Genomic DNA, 25,388 nt, shown 5'->3' with positions numbered 1-25,388 from the left:
AGCTAAAAAAAACCTCCTAGCATCCCCAGTTAACACGTGGAATATACACTGCTCCACAAAAACAATACTGTAAAGGATAGATAATGTTATGTAATACCAGAGGTTCAACTATGGTATAGGTTAAAAACAGCCCTACTATTGAAAAGTTATAACTTTTGCTAAGATTATTAACTTATTAAATCAATAATATAAACATAAAATTAAATAAATTACCAAAACTCATCTCTTCAGTTTGGAGAAAGCTATGGAAGCAAACAGGGAAGGGAAATCTGACTCAGCCATATAAATAGTGAAAGCAGTGCTGACTAATTAATTACCTGTCTGCTGCAAGAGACTATTGAAACCCCTTCTGCAGTATGCCAACAGAATGTTTTCCTGTGGATTAATGGGAGGCTACCCTTCTATAGAATTTTCACCAGTGGCATATGCCTGCAGAATATGTGCACCAGGTTCTGACTCTCCACTTCTCTTAGGTAGTCAATTCATTGAAAATACAGTTTATATTCTCTTATACCAGTTCAGTGTAACTGGCAATGGGATAGGGCTGGGGGAGAAGCCAAAACACATTACTTTTTATTCCGTTGATTTTCTTTTCTAGACTACTAAAGGGGGGGATTAGGATCGTGAAATTCATGCCTTCCTATACTTCCTTACACACATTTAGGTTTTTCTATAAGAATATTAAGTTACACTACAGACTTTCTTCTACCACAATGGAGGAAGTTAAGTTATATCTGAAAACAATGCTTTAGATTTACTCATGGAAATGAGACAAGTATAGTAAACTAAACTCCTCAGTGTAAAAATTTCTGCCCCTGGGGTTCGAATAAAGAAATATTAAGCCTGAATTGTCTCATTCCATTTTCTGACAGTTGACATACAAAACCTCCCTCTCAGATATCTTAAGAGAACAGCAAGAAATTTTTTTCTATTCTAATTATATGCAAAATAATAATACGATGCATTTCTTGGATAGGCACTTAGAAATGAATGCTATTCATTGAGAAGTAGGCAAATGTGCCAGTTAAAAAATGCTTATATTCAACCATTAGGGGGGGTTCATAGAAAACTAACCTTGAATTTAAATAAATAAATGGTTAGAAGACAACTGTGTCAGAACAATTAAAATCTATCTAGATGACAAAAATAGTTCCTTTTCAGAGTAATTAATTTTCATGTGGTCTGTGTAACCAGTTTAAACAAGGCACATCATATAATTTTGTAACATGATTCCAAAAAAATTGTTAGACCCTAGGAATAAACTCAAAAGAAATACTTTCTAAACTTAATTTACGAAGTAAAACAATAAAATCAAAGATTAAAAAAATATATACCTGATTAAAAGAAATATACATTTCTTGACTAAATTTTTAAAGTCATTATAGATTTAATAAGACAAGAAAAATTTTTAAAAGATCAGTTGAATTCAAGTAAGGTGAATAACATTATTTTAATATGCCAAATGTATTCATTCTGATTAAGAAATAATTTCAAGAATCTTTCTGTAGAGCACTGATAACCAAGTGAATTTAATAATGCCAGTGCTTTTTCACATAGTCTTGAAAATTAAATCAAGTAGCTAAAATTTGGTGGCTTTTTTGGATCAAACATTTGTTCCCCCTTTGCTTTTCTGCTTAAAGACAAATATTCATCAACACTGACCAACTTTAAATAAACAGTAAAATTGATCTGAATGGCTTATGATCTAAAATGTTAACTTTTACAAATAGAGGTAATTTTCAAACAATACATATTCATTTTAGGACACTCACTGCAAAAGGTCTTAAGATTAAAACCTTGGAGTTCATTGATGAAACTGTTAGAAGTAGCCCAGAACCTACCACATGCTGGTAGTAATTACAGATGATTACACCAAGACCTAAGTCTTAATTATCTTTAGTAAAAGATATAGAAAACCTACCCGGAATCTGGGATTTTGAAATCTTAAAACTTTCTGGTTTACCATTTAGACCAGAATATGTAAGAGTTGAAAACCTCAAAATTTCTCCTGCAGAAAATTACCCAACCTTTGGAAACATACCTATATAGGAAAGGACAATTTACACGAAATCAACAAAGTAACATATACTGCTGAATGGAGTTACAGAAATGATCTTTTGTTACCTGAGCAACATCCTCAAGTTTATTCCACTTGATTGACAGCAGTAATTTTGGCAATGACTGTGGGAAATTCTCTCTGCAGTCTTGTCGCAAAGTCCAAATAAGATCCATTTCATTCTCACACAGCTGAGACAACGGATCCCTGTCCAAGATTTCTTTCAGTACAGCAAGAAACTTCTTTCCACCTCGACTCTAAGGAAGTAAAATTACTCATTACAGAACAAAACTGTGTAAACATCACGGGCAGACCTTGAACACAGGGGTTAGAGGCACCAACCCCCAAGCAGGAGAAAATCCCGAAATTCATAGATTCAACCAACCACGGTTCACGTAGTACTGCAGTGCTTGTTTATTGAAAAAAATCCACTTGTAAGTGGATCTGCACAGTTCAAACCCATGTTGTTCAAGGGTTAACTACACAATGAATTTTTCAACAATTTATGAGCTTTAAAATTTGAGATATTAACAATCTAATTCCGTAAAAAGTTGGATACCCCTTTTAAAGTTTTTACTAAACTGAATATTAAATTAGTAAGCTAAGGATGAAGGAAAAAATTATTCTCAGTTTTTTAAAAGAAAAAAGAATACTGTTAAAAAATCCGTATGCAAACACTAGGTGGCAGAATTGTAATTTGGATTAAAAAGAAGTCATTATTTGAACTGAGTTTCTCATCTTCCTTTTTTAATTTTTATAAAGAAAAAAGCAAAATCAAAGATGAACCAAATTTATAGTTTTAAAAAAAGTTAATAGGTGCCTTCTTGGCTCTGAGGCATTAAAACATTTAGAGTAAGGACTGAAACTTGGCTAAAAGTAAACATAAAAAAAATACAGTTATCCCATTTTCTTTCCCAATCCTTATAAGAATATATTAAAATAAAGAAAATGGACCATACTATATTTTGGATCCAGACTCTTAATTACACTAACATTAAAAGAAAAAGGGGGGCTTCCCTGGTGGTGCAGTGGTGAAGAATCCGTCTAGCAACGCAGGGGACACTGGTTCGAACCCTGGTCTGGGAAGATCCCACATGCCGTGGAGCAACGAACCCGTGTGCCACAACTACTGAGCCTGCACTCTAGAGCCCACGAACCACAACTACTGAGCCTGTGTGCCACAACTACTGAAGCCTGCATGCCTAGAGCCTGTGCTCCACAACAAGACAAGCCACTGCAATGAGAAGCCAGCGCACCGCAATGAAGAGAAGCCCCTGCTTGCTGCAACTAGAGAAAGCCCGCGCGCAGCAATGAAGACCCAATGCAGCCAAAAATAATAAATAAAAGAAATTTATTAAATAAAGAAAAGGAAAAGAAAAAGGTACATTTCCCCATACTTAAAGAAAAACTAAACCATTTAGGCGAAAGCATATCCCTTCCTTATCCCCCATCCTCACAAAAAAATCTCCAGAATTATCTGACAAGATTCTGTAAGGATTTATGTTCCATTAGCATATTATTTTGTACTTGAAATTATTTTAACTGGGATTTCATATAAACATTAAAATAAATAAAAGTCATATCACTAATTTTCTAAAGTAGTGAGATTCAAAATAGTATATGCATATGTAAAAATAATTAGGATGACATGATTGTCTATGTAGAAAATATGAAAGAATCAACAAAACCACCACTGGAACTAATAAGCAATTACAGCAATTGTGGGATACAAGGTCAATATATAAAAGTAAATCCTTTTCTTATGTATTAGCAATAAATAAGCGGAATTTGAAATTAAAAATGCAATAATATTTACATTAGCACCCCAAAATAAGGAAACAGTAAGAAATTAACAACATACATACAAGATTTATATGAGAAAACTACAGAACTCTTATGAAAGTAATCAAGGAATTAAACAAATGGAGATATATTCCATGTTCACGGATAAGAATATTGTCAATATTCTTATCCATGAACTGACAATCACAATATTGTCAGTTCTTCCCAACTTAATATCAACAGATTCAATTTAAACCCAATTTAAATCCCAGTAAGTTATTATGTGGATATCAACAAACTGATTCTAAAATTATATGGAAAGGCAAAAGACCCAAAATAGTCAACACAGTATGGAAGAAGAAAGACCAAGGTTGAGGGACTTCCCTGGTGGCGGTTTCACATTTCCTTATTTTAAAACTTACTACAAGGACTTCCCTGGTGGTGCAGTGGTTAAGAATCCGCCTGCCAATGCAGGGGACATGGGTTCGAGCCCTGGTCCGGGAAGATCTCACATGCCGCGGAGCAAGTAACCCTGTGCACCACAACTACTGAGCCTGCACCCTGGAGCCCGTGAGCCACAACTACTGATGCCCGCACGCCTAGAGCCCATGCTCTGCAACAAGAGAAGCCACCGCAATGAGAAGCCTGCACACTACAAGGATGAGTAGCCCCCACTCGCCACAACTGGAGAAAGCCCACACGCAGCAAAGAAGACCCAACGCAGCCAAGAGAGGCCCATGTACCGCAAAAAATAAATAAATAAAACAAACAACGCTGAAGGACCAACACTACCGGACTTAGATAAAAATAAACGTGAAAAGCAAAACTATAAAACTCCTAGAAGAACACAGGAGAAAATCTAGATGACCTTGGGTTTGGCAATAACTTTTAACCTATAACACCAAATGCATAATCCGTCATTGAAAGAATTGATACCTTGGACTTCATTAAATTTAAAATTATCTGCTCTGCAAAAGACGCTGTCAAGAGAATGAAACAATAAGGCACAGACTGGGAGAAAATATTTGCAAAAAGACATACCTGATAAAGGACTGTTATCCAAAATATACAAAGAACTCTTACAACTCAACAACAAGAAAACAACCAGACAAAAAAATATGGATTAAAGACCTGAACAGACACCTCATCAAATAAGATATACGGTTGGCAAAAATATATATATAAAATGATGCTTAATATCATATGTCAGCAGGGAAATGCAAATTAAAACAAAAATGAAATATGACTGCATACCTATTAGAATGGCCCAAATCCAGAACACTGACAACATCAAATGCTACTAAGGATGTGGAGCAACTCTTATTCATTGCTGGCGGAAATGCAAAATACTACAATCCCTTAGGAAGACAATTTGGCGATTTCTTACAAAACTAAACATACTCTTACAATACAATCCAGTAATCATGCCCCTTGGCTATTTACCAAAAGGAGTTGAAAACTTATGCCCACACAAAAACCTGTAAACGGATGTTTATTTGGCTTTATTCAAAACTGCCAAAACTTGGAAGCAACCAAGATGTCCTTCAGTAGGTGAATGGATAAACTGTAATACAGACAGACAATGGAATATTATTTAGCACTAAAAGAAATGAGCTATCATCCCACAAAAAGACATGTAGGAAACCTTAAATGCATATGACTAAGTGAAAGAAGCCTATTTGAAAAGGCTACAGGTAAAATGATGCTGACTACAACATTCTGGAAAAAGGCAAAACTATGGAGACAATAAAAAGATCAGTGGTTGCCAGGGATAGAAGGTAGGGTGAGGGAATGAATAGGCAGAGCACAGATTTGCAAGGCAGAGAAACTACTTGGTATGATATTATAATGATGGATATATGTCATTATACATGTGCCCAAACCCATAGAATGCACAACAGCAAGAATGAAACCTAAGGTAAACTATGGACATTTGAGTGTTATGATGTATTAATGTAGATTCATCCTTAGTAATACACGTACCATTCTGGTAAGTGATGTTGATAATGATTGAGGCTATACATGTGCAGGGGCACGGATATATGGCAAATCTTTGTACGGTCCTCCCAATTTTGTTGTGAGTCTAAAATGCTCTTAGCAAAAATAAAGTCTTACACACACACACACACTCTCTCTCACATACACATACTGTCTCTCTCTATGTATGATTACAGTTTTATATTCAGAGCCTCAATCTAAAAAGGTATGCTTTATTTTACAAAATTGACTGAGTTTCTTTTTTCTTTGCAAAATGATCATGAGAAGTTATCAGAATTTGAAAATGTAACTCCTACACTTACATATAAAAGTGAAACCTGTTACTGCAAACAACAAAAAGTATAAATTGTTCATGCCGGAGAAAGGCAGACTGCTGTTAGGTTAAATAGCGCAAAACCTAGCAGACTACTGTAATTTCATGGATCAAAATTAGATGCTACAGATCTACTGTAAGTAAATATCCTGAAGACCTAGGAATAAATGAAGAGGGAAGAGCAGGGGGTTAGCTGTATAATTGTAGTGTGATTGTTTACTGAGCTATGAAAAGCACAGCACTGGATAAATCCAAGGTAAACAACTACCAGAAATGTGGCAGTAAGCCAAAAAAACCCACAGAATCTTACATCCTTTTACAAAACTCAAAACAATCAGCAATGAAAAATTACACTGTAGTGTAACTGATGAACTTACACACATGTTAAAATGCTTGCGTTAAAATAGTGGTAAAAAGCAATGAAAGTTAACACCTATATTCTCTGCTTTGTTTTTATGTTTAGATTTTTCATAATTATATACACATTATGATATAATAGTGATTACTAACCAAAATAAAACACAACATATATATCTTGCCATAAGCAAATGAAAAAAAAGACTATGGCTCTTTCCCATTCCTTACTGGGGTGGTGGGCCTGGAAAACTCATCTGTCATATTCAGAGGGGCTAGAAACTCAAAACAGCGTGTTAGCCATGTGCTTGTCAAGGATGGAATTAACTACGTGTTGGCCAGACTGACCAACACACAGCTGGGGATGAGACAGCCCATGTAGTCAGGGCTGGTGGGAAAGAGACTGAGAAGATGTTTATATGATTGGGAGATTGATTACAGAGGATTGAGCAAATAAGTAAATATGTTAAGGTTCACAGGAATCCAGACTTCTCACTGTCAGAAAAGGTAATTTAAAATATGTTAAAGCAGAGGCTAGAAAAAAATCCTGTGGTGGTGAATCCAAATTGGATTCATAGTTTTTAACAGACAAAGAAATATATCTCTGTGCTTATATATGCTCAAATAGTATGCAGTCAAACACATACTACCTAGTTCTGTTTCAGGAAAAGGCCTACATGCAACTGCATGCCAAGGGTAATAAGCATACCCAGTGCCCAGAACTTGGATTCTAAATACTTTTAACAAGTAAAAGGAATCAGATCTTCTGGGAAAAATGACTGAATCCAAAGCTAGGGTAGAGAAAATACCAGATGAGCCTTGGAACACTTTGTTGTACCAGAAAGAAGGAAACGCTCAAAGAATGATAAAGACATGTCAAAAAGACTCAAGACGGAACATGAATGGGTTGCCACTGGCCAAATCTAGGTAAAATCTGAACATCAAAATTAATGACAGTTACTAATTATAAGTCATTAAATAAAACAGAAATCACAAATCCAATATTTTTTTTAAGTAAGTAAATAAATGGGGGAGAAGAAAAACCTCGACCCTATGGTATGTCAACTAACAAATCCAAAAGGAAAATAAATTTGAAAATCAGCACAGCAAACCACTGTAATAATACTGGTTCAGGCAAGATATATTAATATTAAAACAAGTGGGTGAAAGTTAGATGTGAAACAGTATGTTTACTTAGTCTCAAAATATGCCCACAAACTACTTACTTATTAACTTTACAGTAGAAAAACCTAGTAGACACTATCCTAACCAAGTGATAATAATTAACGTCAACAGTAATAGGACAGGTTGACATTGTTTGCCTTTGAGTGAAATGCAGTAAGAACAAACTACCACTTCAATCTATTTATGCTAAAAATGCGTAGCTGGAATCTGATCATGACAAAACATTAGGCAAATCCAAACTGAGTGACATTCTACAAAGTAACCGGCTTGTATTCTTAAAAAACATCAGAGTCGTTAAAGATAAGGAAAGACTGAGGAACTATTCTAGAATGAAGAAAACTAAACACACGTTAAAGAAATGCAACAAGTAATCCTGAGTTGGATCCTGGACCTATAAAGGACATTATTGAGACAACTGGCTAAATATGAATGGAATGTGTGCATTAGACAACAGAACTCTATCAATATTATTTTCCTGATTTTTATGAATTGATTCTGGTTAGTTATGAGAATGTCCTTGTTTTTAGGAAATATACACTGAAGAATTAAAGGATAAAATGTCATGATGTATGCCACCTCATCTCAAATGATTCAGAAAGAACTGAATATACACACTCAAAACAATAAAACAAATGTGGTAAAATGTTAACTGTTACGGAAGCTGGATGAAAGTTGTATGGGAATTCTTCGTACACTTCTCCCAAGTTTTCAGTGAGTTTGAAATTTTTAAAAAAATGTTTGCTCTTTCCTTCCCTAAAATTGAAGGCTGTAAAGACCCCAAATCATTCTACTAAGAAAACATTCTAGGTAGATCCCCAGAACCTCTGAACTAAAGGCTGAGTCATCATCTTCATTAACAAAATCCAGCCATTAAGATTTGGTTTCTCAGCCCCCATGCTATCTTGTTGTAGGAGGATGGTCCTGTACATGGTAGACAGTTTAGCAGCCCCTGAACTCTACTCACTACGTGCCAGAAACAACCTCCCATGACTTGAGATAACTAAGAAAATTTTGAGACAATGCCAAATGCCCCACTGAAGGCAAAACAGCCTCAGGTTGAGAACCACTGGATAGGAAGATCAAAAGCTGCCAATTCAATAATCATAATTCACAAAGATCACATTTTTTTCTATTCTACAGACCCACGATCCTTGGCAACCACCTGTTTAAAAAAATGCCAACACTGGGACTTCCCTGCTGGTCCAGTGGTAAAGAATCCACCTTACAATGCAGGGGATGCAGGTTCGATCCCTGGTCAGGGAACTAAGATCCAACATGCCATGGGGGCAACTAAGCCCATGAGCCTCAACTAGAGAGACTGCGTGCCGCAAATTACAGAGCCCATGGGCTCTGGAACCCTCACGCCACAACTACAGAGCCCACGTGTCCTGGAGCCTCCATGTCACAACTAGAGAGAAGCCCGTGCACAGCAACAAAGATCCCATGTGCCGCAACTAAGACTTGATGCAGACAAAAAAAAAAAAAAAAAAAATTGCCAACACCTATTAGGCTTAACACCATCAAAAGAACAGAAGTAGTGGGAAGCATATGGAAAAACTGGAATCCTTTTGCAGTTGGTGGGAATGTAAAATGGTACAGCCACTGTGGAAAACACTGGCAGTTCCTCAAAAAATGAAAAATAGAATTACCATATGATCCAGCAATTCTACTTCTGGGTATATACCCAAAAGAATCGAAAGCAACATCTCAAAAATATATTGTACACTCATGTTCATAGCAGCGTTATTCACAATAGCTAAAATGTGGACGCGAACCAAGGGTCCATTGATGAATGAATGGATAAACAAAATCTGGTACATACACACAATGGAATATTATTCAGCCTTAAAAAGGAAGGAAATTTTGACATGCTATAACATGGATGAACCTTAAAGACATTACACTAAGTGAAATAAGCCAGTCACAGGAAGATAAAATAGTGTATGATTACATTTATATCAGGTTTCTAGAATGGTCAAATTCATAGAGACAGAAAGTAGAACAGTGGATGTCACAGTCTGAGGGGAAGGGAAAATGGGGAATTGTTTAGTGGATACAGAGTTTCAATTTTGCAAGATTAAAAAGTTCTGGATATCAATTGCATAACAATATATTGTGAATATACTTAACATATACTTCACAATATATTGTGAATATACTTAACACTTGTGAACTGTACACTTGAAAATGATTAAGACAGTAAATTTTATGTGTACTTTACCACAATTAAAAAAAATTTTTTTAATTCCAAGAGCAGGTTTAAGTTCCTTAGTAAGGTGTTGGTAAATTCAAAAATAAATTGTATGTGTGTACATATTATATGTATACATGTTTAATATATATATATACCTATAAATGTACACACAATTCAACAAGTCAACTTACCATGATCTTATTAAGGAATGTAACATGCTCTTGGCATATACATGAAAGTGGATTAAACAGTGGAATGAGAACTTAGTTCTCTTCATTCCTTTCATTCAAAAGACCATGAAGTGCCTTAAGTATTTAAAAATACTAATCAGTGGGACTTCCCTGGTGGTCCAGTGGTTAAGAATCCACCTTCCAATGCAGGGGACGCGGTTTCGATCTCTGGTTGGGGAACTAAGATCCCACATGCCGCGGGGCAACTAAGCCTGCATGCTGCAACTACTGAGCCCGCACACCACAACTAAAGAGAAGCCCGCACCACAACAAAAGATCTCGCATGTTGCAACGAAGATCCGTGGGCTGCAACTAAGACCTAACGCAGCCAAATAAATAAATAAATATAAAAATATAAATCAGTAACAGTTCTAGGATACAAGGGAAAATGCATAACATAGGAATCCTTTAATGAGAGAAAGTAGATAGCATCAGGGATCAGATCTGCTGAGATTCAAGCGGTAGTGAAACACACAGTTCCAGGAGGCATTCCAGCTCAGAATCAGAGGATACAAGGGATGAGAGGAGGCCAGGGGGAATCGTCAGGGGAGTTATCACAGGATCTGCATATGGAGCAGCTGCTTTGGTCAGGCATGCCCCTTGCTCTGTTTATGCTGAGCTGAAACAGCAATGGGATCAGCCCTAGACTGAGGTGAGGAGCATGGGTACTGAGTCATAAGGAGCCACCTGATCTCAGAAGGTATGGAAATCTTCATACAGGAGACCCATTTTCAGCACAGTCTACCCTAAGTCTTACAGATATTGAACACAGATTACAGCGAATAAGCAAACAACCAGGGAGTCACAAGTACAAAAGAGCTAAACTAAGAATCACCAAATATTGAGAAAAACCCATATGAAGATAGATAGATGTCAAAAGCAGAAGCAAGACCACTTCAAAAACAAGATTATTTAATTCCTCAGAGAGAACTAAGGTGACATTATAGCCATGAAAAAGGAATTAACAGAAATCTTTTAAAAGATAAATAAAATTTTAAAAAGAAAACAGAAACAAACTCCAACCTGACTAATAAGAAAAGAATGCAAGTTAAAATAATGTGCCACCATTTTTATGTTCACAGTGTGGGTGTGTTGTAAATTTTAACTCTTTTAGGGTATGCAATTTGGCAGAATTCTTATTAAAAAGGGACATACCTTTCAATCTATAATTTCATTTCTAGGAATCCATCGTACAAAATACAGACATGTATATAAAGATGTACAAAGTATTCACTGCAACACAGCTTCAGTGGAAAATAATTAGAAATAAGTAAAACATCCATCAGTAGAGGTATGAATATTTAATAACTAATGGCTACCAATAATTAATGCCATGAAATATAAACAAGGCTTTATAAAGAGAGCAGTGGAGCTCTTCATACAGACATGACAAGATCCATAAAATTCGTTACATGAAAAAGGACGAAACTACATATATAAAGATCTCATATATTTTTAAAATATATAGATGTTTACACACAAAGCTAAACTGTTTATATAGTTATCTCTGGGCGAGAAAGGTAAGTGGCAGTTATTTTAAAAACTTTCATTTTTGGTTTCACACGATTTATTAATGTACCCACCAAAAAAAAAAAAAAAAAGTACATCAAACCTGGGCAAGAGGGACTTCCCTGGTGGTCCAGTGGCTAAGACTCCACACTCCCAATGCAGGGGGACTGGGTTTGATCCCTGCTCAGAGAACTAGATCCCACATGCCGCAACTAAGAGTTTGCGTGCCACAACTAAAGATCCCACATGCAGCAACTACAAGATCCCACATGTCACAACTAAAGATCCCACATGCCGCAGCTAAAAAAGATCCCACATACCACAAAGAAGGTCTTGAACATGGGATTATTTAAAAAAAAAAAAAAATCCGGGCAAGAATATTGCATTGTCAGTAAGGAGGGAACTCTCTGATTTAGGTAAGGTAGCAGTAGCACAGCAGAAATAATAAAAATTAATTTACGCTTCTGATGTTCAAGGAGCAATATTAAGACTAATAAAAGGTAACTAAAAATAGGCATGAGAATGAAGATAGGCCTATATAAGTGTTATTTCTTAAACTGTAATTATATGTTTCAGTAATTGCCAGACAAGCTGGTAAGTGTATACTTATAATAAACTTATTTCATTAAAGAGAGCTACGCTTGACACTTGAACATGGGGATTAGGGATGCAGACCACCTGCACAGTCGAAAACCTATGTATAATTTTACAGTTGATACTCTGTACCCAAGGTTCTGCATCCATGAATTCAATCAAACTGCAGATCATGTGGTACTGTAGTACCTATTTAATGAAAAAAAATCTGTGTTTAAGAGGACCCACACAGTTCAAACCTGTGTTGTTCAAGGGTCAACTGTACTCTTAAAGTATTTGTAGTAGCAGATAATTTGCAATGAAAGGCTACTGAAATTTTTGAGAACTCTAATGGTAAAGCAGAAGACAGCCTGTGGAAAAGCCAAAACAATTCTTGAGAAAGAAGAATGGAACTGGAGCAATCACGCTCCCTGACTTCAGACTATGCTATAAAGCTACAGTAATCAAAACAGCAGGGTACTGGCACAAAAACAGACACATAGATCGATGGAACCGAACAGAAAGCTCAGGAATAAATCCGCACACTTATGGTCAATTAATCTACAACAAAGAAGGCAAGAGTACACAATGGAGATGACAGTCTCTTCAATAAGTTGCACTGGGAAAACTGGACAGCTACATGTAAAAGAATTAAATCAGAACATTCTCTAACACCACATACAAAAATAAACTCAAAATGGTACTATAAAAATCCTAGTGGAAAACATAGGCAAAACACTCTGACATGAATCTGAGCAATATTTTTTTGGATCTGTCTCCTAGAGTAACTGAAACAAATGCAAAAATAAACAAATGGGACACAGTTGAACTTAAAAGCTTTTCCACAAAGGAAATCATAAACAAAATGAAGAGACAACCTACAGAATGGGAGAAAACATTTTCAAACGATGCAAGCAACAACGGATTAATTTCCAAAATATACAAACAGCTTATACAGCTCAATATCAAAAACAAACAACCAACCCAATAGAAAGATGGGCAGAACACCTAAATAGACATTTCTCCAAAGAAAACGTACAGATGGAAACAGGCACAAGAAAAGATGATCGACATCTCTAATTATTAGAGAAATGCAAATCAAAACAACAATGAGGTACTACCTCACACCAGTCAGAATGGTCATCAACAAAAAGTCTACAATTAATAAATGCTGGAAAGGGTGTAGAGAAAAGGGAACCTTACTACACTATTGGTGGGAATGTAAACTGGTGCAGCCACAATGGAAAACAGTATGGAGTTTCCTTAAAAAACTAAAAATAGAGTGGCCATATGATCCAACCATTCCACTCCTGAGCATATATCCAGAAAAGATGAAAACTCTAATTTGAAAATATCCATGCACACCGATGTTCATAGCAGCACTATTTACAACAGCCGAAACATGGAAGCAAACTAAATGTCCAATGATAGACGAACGGATAAAGATGTGGTATTTGCATGTACACACGTACACACACACACACACACACACGCCACAATGGAATATTAGTCATAAAAGAATGAAATAATTCCTATTGTATAACACAGGGAACTACATTCAATATCCTGTGATAAACCATAATGGAAAAGAATATGTGTATATATATGTATAACTGAATCAGTTTGCTGTACAGTAGATATTAACCCAACATTGTGAATCAACTATACTTCAATAGATTTTTTAAAAAATGAAATAATGCCATTTGCAGCAACATGGATGAACTTAGAGATTATCATACTAAGTGAACATACAAATGAACTTATCTACAAAATAGAAATAGAAAGAGACATAGGAAACAAACATACAGTTACCAAAGGGGTAAGGTGGAGGGGATAAACTAGGAGTTTGGGATTATAGATACACACTACTATATATAAAATAGATAATCAACTATATTCAAACTATTGACTATAGTTTCCTGTGTATAGCACAGGAAACTATATTCAATATCTTGTAATAATCTATAATGGAATAGAATGTGAAAAATATATATAAATATATATGAAACCGAATCAGTTTGCTGTACACCTGAAACACTGTAAATTAACTATACTTCAATTAAAAAAGAAAACAAGGGCTTCCCTGGTGGCGCAGTGGTTGAGAGTCTGCCTGCCGAAGCAGGCGACACGGGTTCGTGCCCCGGTCCGGGAGGATCCCACATGCCGCGGAGCGGCTTGGCCCGTGAGCCATGGCCGCTGAGCCTGCGCTGCTTAACGGGAGAGGCCACGACAGTGAGAGGCCCGCGTACCGCAAAAAAAAAAAGAATAAAAGGGAAGCAAACAAAAAAAGAAGACAGCCTGGGCCAGATGTTTCTCCAACTAACCAACATTAAATAGTGCTTTCATTCTGTGCAAATAACAAAAGGATATACATTATCTCCATTTGCCTCCTGGCTTCTATCTAATTACCATTCTATATAGAATGGCATTACTAAAGTCACTCGAAAGTTATAAACTGGTGACATGAAAAGAAAAAAACAGATGAAAACTCAGCCAAGTCTTAAAGTGAACGTCAAAAAATTAAATTAAAAAATATAGATGGTAGAAATATTATATATATTGTAAACTAAATAAACAAAGTCATCTGTTTTGTAGTCTTTGGGCAGAAACTATGGGAATGGTGTATGTAGCAGAGCCTGCTATTTGTCTCTCAATATGCATTCTCCCCTTCTTACTTTATTAACTACAATCTCTTACTCTTAGCCAAGCCCAGGACTGCCCAGCTAACGACTACATTTACAAGCCTCACTTATAGTCAGGTATGGCCATATGACTAAGTTATGGCTAATGAGACGTGAGCAGAAAGGAAGCATATTAATGATATCCTCAAAAAGAATGGGTACGGCCTCTAGTCTTGCTTTTCCTGTTCCTGTGGGCTGGAAAGTAGTAATGTAGGAAGCTGAAGCACCAATATTACATGAGACAAAAACTACATATTAACATGAAAGAGCGCCAAGATGCAAGAAACCTGGGTCCCCAGCATTGTGAAACCTGCCTTGAATATACCTGCTCTGTTATATCAGGGAAATAAAGAAAATTACAGCCTCCTCATTCAACTGAATAATATTTAAAAAGATGGTATTGTTAATCTATGAAGTGTCATAGCATCCCTTACAGACTACCTGCTGAACCTGTGCTTGTATCAGAAAAGGGCTTACCACCTGAACACAGACCAACCACAAACAGCTGCCATTTAACAAAATATTAGCATGTTCATACTCACGCACACTCAGACTGTTCTTGCATATGAGTATGGTCTCCTGTATGACATGAAGGTAACTAATAATGAATACAACTTTGTAATAAGGGCTATTTTAAAACCTTGATACTTACTGATACATTAGCACTATCACTGCTTGCAATCTCAGCTGCCTTTTCAATAATCTGTTTAAAAAAATTAAGAAAATTAAAATTTGGCTCTTGTATTCATAAAATTTTAAGTGTAAATTACTACACTTGTACATACACTATAAGGAGCTACATATGATCTGGCATTTCTATGGTTTATAACGTAAGCATGAATTTTAAATGCAAAATGGTATTATGCAGTGATTCCCAGTCTTCAAACTCTTGACAACCAGGAAGCAATGGTATTACTATAAAGGACTGTTAACTCCCAGGGTACACTAGGATTGTCTATAGATAAAATAAGCAGTGGCTTGTATATGTGAACAAAATTTTAATATAGGTAAATATTTTCTGGTTAAGAAAATGCAAAGTTATGTAAGAGTTATAAAACAAAGAATAAGTTTTTGTCATTTGTCATGTTTTCTTCTGAATTAACATATCAAAAGTAGAAGTAATGTCAAGGGAGAACCTAAAAATATTTTTTAAATTCATTAAGTTCAAAAGAGGCTCTGATTCTTGAAAAGATGGGGAACCCACTAGTCTACTGGGAAGACTCAGCAGGTAAAAAAATCTGAAGATCCATGTCCAGTTACTGAGTTGACTAATTCTCCACAAATAATTTAATTGAATCCTTATGTGTAAAATGTACTGGTAATTTCCATCCTATTTCATAAGGTTCTTATGTGATAAAATGAGATTATATTTAATAAAATTAAGCAATAACCATAAAAGTTGATTTGAAAAGCAAAATGTATACAAGTACAGCAAAAAACGTTAAATAAAAATACAAGTAACTTTCACTTTTTATATCTGCATTATATTTTTAATGATCATATATAAAATTGTACAATTAAAAGAAAACCAATAAATATAAATATATTATACATATTTAAAGACTAAAATCTCCATCCCAAGTAGATCTTCAAAGACAGACTCTCCAAGGGATCAGAAAGGCAAAAGGAAAGTTTAGTGGCCAGTTGTAGACGACTCTGTTGACAACAATGCTGAAACAGAACATTTTAAAGAAACTGGACTTATCTTGAAATATTAAATTAAAAATACTTAAATTTGGCCAAGATGTTATATTTGTAAAAACACTTCAAAAAGCACCTCATTTGATCCAAAAGAAACTATAAATGACTGCTAAACACATACCATAATTGAACACAAAAAAAGTCAGAGCTTGGACTTTTAACTGTATCACAAGTAGCTATAGTTTATGGATAAATTCCTATTCTAAGGAATAAAGCCATAGCAGAAATGTAATGGATGCATCAAAATGTACCTTATTCTACTCTGTGTAACACTAACGTATATGGCTCTTGACATGCGAGATTTCTACTATTGTAATAATCACAAATTTTAATTATGTTGTATATTACTGATCGGAAGAACATTTTTTAAAAAATGAAATGAAAAATTACTTCTAACGTGGATAAAATTCAACTAAATTGAAAGTAAAGAAACATTTGAGTTACATTAATTTAATTTACATACTATATTTAAAATCTACTCTGTATAGGTCTGATAGTGCTGAATGTTAAATACAATTAAGTGTATAGGTAGATTAGTTGAAATTTTAGTATAATAGCAATTTTTAAAGGCAGCTTGGTCTCACATGGATTAAGTAAATCAAATAAAATTCCTGTTTATTATGTGAGAATTTGCTCAAAGATTTCCTCACGAAAATCAGCATCAATCATACCTGAATCAAAGAGGCCAAACCTGAAGGTACAACATATGACAGCTCAGCTCTCTTAACATATAAATGATCACAGCCCAGTTTTCAACCCCACCAGACACTCTCCATATCCCCAAAACATGCAGCTTGTAGACTAAGGAAATGTGTTGAGAAATAGAAGTCCTTGCTATAGATTCTACAAAAATAACAGCACCTTAGGAAGTCTTATTATATTTTCAACATAAATAATCTGTTCTTTGAATACCAACTCTAACACAGTAGTGATTGTCTTTAATCTGAACCAACATGCTGGGCATGTTTCACATGTTTATTAGAGTTACATATGAATGCATTTATAGCCCCTGTAATTGAAAAGGACCTCAGAGAACAATTATGATTTCCTCATTTTATAAATGAGGAATCTGAACTCCAGAGGGGCCATGTCTCACTTGGTCAGTGATAAAGCCAGTACTAAATACAGTTGGCTTCCTGCTCAGTGGTCTTTCCACTGAACCAAGATGTAAATGTATTTGATGTCTTGAAAGAGAAAGACATATATCGCTTAAATGATAAACATATAGAGCCGAGAACTAATAATCCAATTATTTCATACACAGTGGACCTTTAAATAATTAGCTTACCTTATCAAAGGGAGGATAGTAATAAGGTTGTTTTTTATTCTCTGGGAATCTGATGTGCAAAGCTGTTGCATTTTCAGTATATGGATTTGTTTGAACAGTTCCCATTGGATTCAACATTTCTTCAAGTTCATCTAAAACATGCAAATAATTTTGATTCTTAGGAAATGTTTTTGAAACTAAAACAAAACTTTAATGGATTTCAATCCATTACTTTAAAAGTGTGTCACCTAAGGAAGTTTGGCAGACAGTATCAGTAAGCCTCTAATTTTCTTAATGCTTGGCACAAAATTTGAATATGAGTTTATATACATCTTTAAAATGAAAAAGTTAACAGAAATTAATACCTATCTCACCTCTTTCTTCAAATGTGTTCAAGTATTCTCAATCTACAAAAAAAAAAAAAATTGGAACTGCTCTCGTCCCCTCAAAATTAGGTGGTCCATAGGAATTTTTATTATTTCATCGCTATATATCAATTTCTTAATCACATATGTTCTGATTTCCATCGTCATCACAGTACCCAAACTGATATTTTGAGAGTCATTAATAACATTCCTTTTGACAAACCTAATGTTGGTAATGTTCCTCTATGATCTCATAACTGCTGATGTAGTTAAACACCTTCTCTGGTAGTTTCTCAAACATTCCATCCAAGTGGTACTTCTTTAACCTCACCAACTGTGACATTCTTCAAAGCACTCCTTCCTCTTCTCTACCACCCTAAATATGTTCCATTCACAGACTGGGCATGTGAATCAGAATTTCAATGTTATCTTAAACCCTAGAGCTCATCTAACTTTCTCATTTCACAGAGAAGTAAACTGTTGAAGAGACATTAAACTCTAAGAAAACAAGAGTTAGCAGTACAACTAAAGTCTCCCCTCTGCAAACTAATTTCTCTTTTCTTATAACTGATTTTTTGCACAGTTGTCCTTTTGTACTTCCTAAGGAAATAAAAGATAAAAGTACATTCTGTCCAGGCCTAATGTCCAGGTAGTACGCACACTGAGAATTATCTCCCAAAGCTAGAAAATCTTTACAAAGTACTGGGTGGTCCAAAAGGTTTGTTCAGTTTTTTCCGTAAGATGGCTCTAATAGCACTTAGTTGTCTTTAACTTCATTCGAAACAATTTTGTTAGACTGTATGTGACAGCTGTCATATCAGCGTGCATTTAAAAAAAGACATCAAAATTGGTGAATTTTTGTGTAGACATTTTAATACTGAAGATGGAAGAAAAAAAGCAACATTTTCAGCATATTATGCTTTATTATTTCAAGAAAGGTAAAAACGCAACTGAAACACAAAAAGATTTGTGCAGTGTATGGAGAAGGTGCTATTGACTGTTCGAATGTGTCAAAAGGGGTTTGCGAACTTTCGTGTCGGAGATTTCTCGCTGGACAATGCTCTGCGGTCGGGTGGAACAGTTGAAGTTGATAGCTATCATATTGAGACATCAATTGAGAACAATCAGCGTTATACCACACGAGAGAGAGACGACATACTCAAAATATCCAAATCAAGTGCTGAAAATCATTTGCACCAGCTTGGTTATGTGAATTGCTCTGAAGTTTGGGTTGCACGTAAGTTAAGCAAAAAAAACCTTCTTAACCATATTTCCGCATGCAATTCTCTACTGAAACGTAATGAAAGCATTCCGTTTTTAAAACAAATTGTGACGGGAAATGAAAAGTGGATGCTGTACAACAATGTGGAATGGGAAAAATCGTGGGGCAAGCGAAATGAACCACCACCAACCACACCAAAGGCCAGTCTTCATCCAAAGAAGGTGATGTTGTGCATATGGTGGGACTGGAAGGGAGTCATCCATTATGAGCTCCTTCCGGAAAACAAAACAATTAATTCCAACAAGTACTGCTCTCAATTAGACCAAGTGAAAGCGGCACTCGACAAAAAGCGTCTGGAATTAGTCAACAGACTGATCTAAAACGCATAATCTTCCATTAGGATAATACAAGACTGCATGTTTCTTTGATGACCAGGCAAAAACTGTTATAGCTTGGCTGGAAAGTTCTGATTCATCCAGCTGTATTCGCCAAATATTGCACTTTTGGATTTCCATTGATTTTGGTCTTTACAAAATTCTCTTAATGGAAAAAATTTCAATTCCCCAGAAGACTGTAAAAGGCACCTGGAACAGTTCTTTTCTCAAAAAGATAAAAAGTTTGGGGAAGATGGAATTATGAAGTTGCCTGGAAAATGGCAGAAGGTGGTGGAACAAAAAGGTGAATATGTTGTTCAATAAAGTTCTTGGTGAAAATGAAAAATGTATCTTTTATTTTTACTTAAAAAACCGAAGGCACTTTTTTGACCCATCCAATATTTACAAGTTTCAGCTCCTTAATCAACCCTTTGCTTATCTTGTTTAATACTCTCACAACTCACGGATTCCATTTTGACCTGGACTGAAGGAATTCTCATAATTTATACACTTCTGAAGCTGATTTCTCAGCAAATTAATATCCTATATTTGTGCTATCTAGTAGCATTATATTTATTAGTCCTATCAAATGCAACCTATCTAAAGTCAAGTGTACCAATTTAGTATTATCTGCCCCAAACATATGGAGAACAGAACACTGCACAGAATATGCTATTTTATTTAAGAATAGGGAGAAAAGTAGAAATTTATATTTGTATTTTCTTCTATATACATGAAGAATTCTGGAAATACAAAAGCAACCAATAAATGTGATTATAAACCTTCTAATGATGACCTAGGTACTCTAGAAATTAGAGTATTTGTAGTTCCTGTGTTTCTGGCTTGCTCGTACTAGGATAAATGTGAATTCTAGACCCAAACATGCAGAACAAACATCTCTAACATTTTGTTAGAGATAAATTCAGGTCCATGATATGCCAAGTTAATTGCAAAAAATTGTCAATTTTTCTAAAAATATCAGTTAAGTTGCTTACTGATTTTGGAGAACATGTGTGAGTCTAAATTAAGATTTTCAAAAAAGTTTACTGCTGAAATGAATAATTTTTACTCTAACTGTGAAACTACAGTTCCTCTTAAGAAGAGCACACTGCTCTCCTATATCTGGGGAATAATGTGATTAGTGAAAATTACTGGAGGTATATGCAGGAAAGGGTAGGAATAAAAGAATATACACAAATAAAATGCTAGGATATGAGCAGTTTATAAATATGTTCATGGATAACTGATTATCCAAAAGCAATTTCTCAGGTAGCAGCTACTAAAATAGAACATTTTTAAATGTCTGTCACCCACAAAATAATTTTTAAATGCAAGTAAGGGCACAATTTTACTATATATATTAACCAACTATGAAGACCAAAAAAAAAACCCTCACTATTATAATGCAAAGATAACACTGAAAATTTCCCACATTTGGGAAAGCAGTAGGAACAATGGAAGGAGTCAGGCAATCTTTTGCACAAATCCTAGGTTTGAAGAACCAATTATGTAAGACTGACTTATGGCTGAACTTCACTTTTCTCATCTATAAAATGGGACAAAGCCATCTACCTCACAGGGATACTCTGAGTAGTATTTGAGAAATATAGGCTTATGAAAGGTGTTCCTCTTAGCTCAAATTTCAAGATAACGCCAACTAAAGAGGAAGTGTCTTTACTATCCTTCCCATGTTAGTTAATGTTCCTTCTAGTGCAGAAGCAGAAATTCAGTACAACTAGGAACCACAGAGATTGTTATAAAGAAGACATTGTTCCTTAGAAGAATGTCTCAAAAACCTGTAACAATAAAACATTTAAAGTGAGAAAACAGTTATCAAAATAAATACATTCAGATACAAATCACTTTTAAGTATATTAAAATAATCTTGGGAAATCTGTTTTAGAATAAACAATAAAAATATGGTTTCTTAACTGGACTGAAAAATGAGTGAGTCATAAAAAAATGTTAACTAGTCCACATGCCAAAAATTATTCTTTAACACTAAGGATTAGGATGTAAATCTTACCAGGAAATGAAGACCAGCTGTGCAATATTATATCTCCAGATCTCAACTGTCCTTTAAAGTCAAAAACCATCGTATTTACCCAGGCTACAGGATAATCCTGTTGAAAAGATACCATTGCATAAATATACTAAGAATAAACTTTAAGGTGTGAACACGCACATACCCTTTGCTTCAATAATGTTAGTTCTAGAAGTTTCTAGCTTTCTAGATGATTTCCTTCAAAGCCATCCAATATAAAAACAAGATGTACATGGAAAGATGTTCAACATCTTTATAATGGTTAAAAAAAATCCTAAAAGCCAATTAATGTCCCAGAATAAAATACAGTATCCAAAAAGTAGAATATTTATTGTGCAGCCATTGCAAATGGTGAGGAATTTTTAATGATTCAAGAAAATATGTGCGATGTTAGATTATATGTTTTAAGATCTTTCAGTCTATATAAATCTTAATTTAGCAGAAGGCAATGTCTCTAGGTATTGTAGAATTTATTTATATTTCTAAAAAGGAGGCACCAAGCTAATAGGACTTTTATGTAGACACTCAGACTAATTAATCTGGTCACAGTCTATGAAAAAACTATAAATACTTGAACACTCTGAGTAAAATTCTCCATCAGTGGAGGGAAAAAACTAAGGAAATAACTCTTATGTGACTTTTTAGACAATAAAATTCATTTTTTAAAAAACTATATGATAATAACCAGAGGAAAGGCTTATATTCTCATGTTAAGAATAAAAGGATACAAATTCATGTAGATAAATATAGTCACCAGACTTTTTAAAATGCATAAAATTCATGTCTCCATCCTCCAAAAAGAAACGTTCCATAAAGAAGAAAATTAAAAAGACTTGAATAAAAATATGAAATGGAAGATGAGAACATAAGAACACGTTCACCATCCTTTATCCACAATTTCAAAGTCCAAGAAACTCTGACAACTAAAGGTTTGTTCATAACTCATTTAACAGTAAAACATGACCAGAAATAACATGAAGCTAAACGACAGCCTTCATTTGTCTCATTTAGTGTGAATATTCATATATTTCACTGCTAGAAACTGATGTGTTTGATTACAGAGTTGTGTCCCAGACCCTACAAGGTGTGTTGAGTGATCTATGATCTTTCTAAAATGCATAAAATTTTGAATTCTCAAACATATCTGGCACCTGAAACTTCAGTTAAAGGACTGTGGACCTGTAATATTTTAAATCTCTTCATTCTTTTTAAACTATTTTCTAAAAAGGATTACATTTATAATAGAACACTTACAGTATGACATATACTAAAATAAAGTTGCCAAAAGAAAAATGACAAGGACATAAAATGGAGACTTACTGTCTTTTTTAGAAATCAGTTCTTAGGGACAAAAGTTATATGACATAATTTCATTTATATTACTCTATTATTTCAAAGTTTTTAAATTATTCCATTATGTTATTATTAGTCCATTATAAAAAATTTTCAGAAGTTAGTATATAATTACCACTTTTCCAGATTTCCTGATGGTCTGATATTTAGAGGGATTAATAGCTTTAGTTGATTTCTTCGTTTTCACTTTATCCAAAACTGCATAAACAGCGAAACATAATCGAGCCATTCGTGGCAGATCACAAGTATTGATATCAAATTCCAGTGGTTCATTCCAAATATGATCGTTTTTCCCTGATATCTCTGAGCTTACGATGGTTTTACACAGGAGTTCGGTACCATGAAAAAGGCCAGCCCTAACATGAACCTGTAATGATGGAGACAAATACAGAATCATGAATACTGCACCACTAAAACACCTTTATTTGGGAGAATGAAGAAATGCATACTGGCAGAAGCAGACAAACTCTAGGAAAGCATATTCGTCCACAGAACCATTAGACTATAATTCATCAGCATATAATTCACCACACTGTTAGTATAACCTATTTTTCACTTACTAAGCAGACCAGCTAAAAAATGCAAAAGGTCTCAATGGTATAAATGGGTCTAAAGAAACCAAGACCATAAATATAAAAACTACTATCGGGCTTCCCTGGTGGCACAGTGGTTGAGAGTCCGCCTGCCGATGCAGGGGACACGGGTTCGTGCCCTGGTCCGGGAAGATCCCACATGCCGCGGAGCGGCTGGGCCCGTGAGCCATGGCCGCTGAGCCTGCGCATCCGGAGCCTGTGCTCCGCAATGGGAGAGGCCACAACAGTGAGAGGTCCGCGTACCGCAAAAAAAAAAAAAAAAAAGTGTATGTACCATGTGAAAATAGAGAATGGAACTGAATAGATATCTGGGCTGGAAGCAAAGGCTTGAGAACCATAAGCAAAGGTAGGACAGTTTTTTCAATTTTCTTACAAAGAAGGTATTAGTTATTGTTTTCCAAGATCTGAAGAATATGAGCAGGAGGTAAACCACTAAGAGGTATTGAGGTAGGGTCCACATGCCTGAAGCAAACAATCCATCTGACCTCTGAGGACCTTGCCATCAAGATCTCCACAGTACTTTCTCTCACTCCCTGAAGCCACACAATCCACGATCTCACCCTGAATTTGACTTTACCACACCCTAGCACCTCCAAATCAACAACTCCTACATCTTACTCTCTAACTATCTCACCTTCCAACTCACTCCAACACTCCCAAAGGAACACTTCCCTGCCCTCACTAAGGCCTCCATTTCAATAATCAACACCTCCCCATTTCTCCATTAGCTTTGTTTGCCTTCACCCTCACCGAAACCCTCTGCCAGTGCCTGTCTCTCCTTTGCCATACTCATCTGAGGCTCATGTCCTGGATAAACCTGATTACCTGCCTCTCCTCCATGCCAAATATTACTGGGCAGACCAGCACTATGACCGACCAAAGCCAAATGTAAAATTATTCTTTCATCACTACAAGAACTATTTCTTACCTTTCCTTCACTGCTGAGAACTTCCACAGAGTTACTCTCCTCTGAAAGCCCTATTTAAGCTACTTGTTTTGTCTGGTTGTCTATTACTTGAAGATGACATGTTCTGAAGGATATGTCCTATCTGTCAATCTACTCTATTCAGAAGTTATGAAACATTAGGGCAATAAAATACTAAACAACTATTATTTATAAGGAAAACAAGTAATGAGGAACACCAAATTATGTACCGACTATAAAAATCAGAATCCAATACTTACCAACTACAGACAGATCATTGTTACTAAATTCTGAAGTCATGTGGGTGGGGCAGATTGAGGATAGGGTGTATGTTACATGAAGTAGAAGGCTTAAAGTTTATTTTCTTCCTGAAAAATGCAGGTTAATTCATAGACACCTGACACTCCACAGATCTCCATGCAAAGGTGTATGGCTGATGGGATGGGGTTGTCATCTATTCATATGTAAAACCCACGTAGGAAATTCATGTCTATAAGACTACTTTAATTCCACTCTAGGCTTTGATCGTATATATATATATATATCTGAGCTTAAATGGCCACAACAAAGTCTCTGCTGCCCAATCTTTATCCAAACCCATTTTTGAGTAAAAATACATATATGGAACTTCCAGAAAGTCATGCAATATATTTATTTCTTTGGAAAGTC

General features: G+C 35.3%; 1 protein-coding gene across 2 annotated transcripts in view; it reads right to left on the bottom strand.

The window, feature by feature from the left end:
* PIK3CB (phosphatidylinositol-4,5-bisphosphate 3-kinase catalytic subunit beta) overlaps positions 1-25,388 on the bottom strand; it is a 193,288-nt gene that overhangs the window by 44,633 nt on the left and 123,267 nt on the right. For both annotated transcript variants that reach the window (XM_082839733.1, XM_082839734.1), the window contains 5 exons: positions 23,317-23,568; positions 21,831-21,927; positions 17,865-17,995; positions 15,528-15,578; positions 2,125-2,313 (listed from right to left, as the gene is read on the bottom strand). In XM_082839733.1, coding sequence (XP_082695859.1) covers positions 2,125-2,313; positions 15,528-15,578; positions 17,865-17,995; positions 21,831-21,927; positions 23,317-23,568 — 720 coding nt within the window. The remainder of the gene's footprint in view (positions 1-2,124; positions 2,314-15,527; positions 15,579-17,864; positions 17,996-21,830; positions 21,928-23,316; positions 23,569-25,388) is intronic.

Source organism: Leucopleurus acutus (genome assembly GCF_964270905.1).
Source record: "Leucopleurus acutus genome assembly, chromosome: 5".
In the NCBI taxonomy this organism is placed as follows: Eukaryota; Metazoa; Chordata; class Mammalia; order Artiodactyla; family Delphinidae; genus Leucopleurus; species Leucopleurus acutus.
This window is presented reverse-complemented; position numbering and strand designations above follow the sequence as displayed.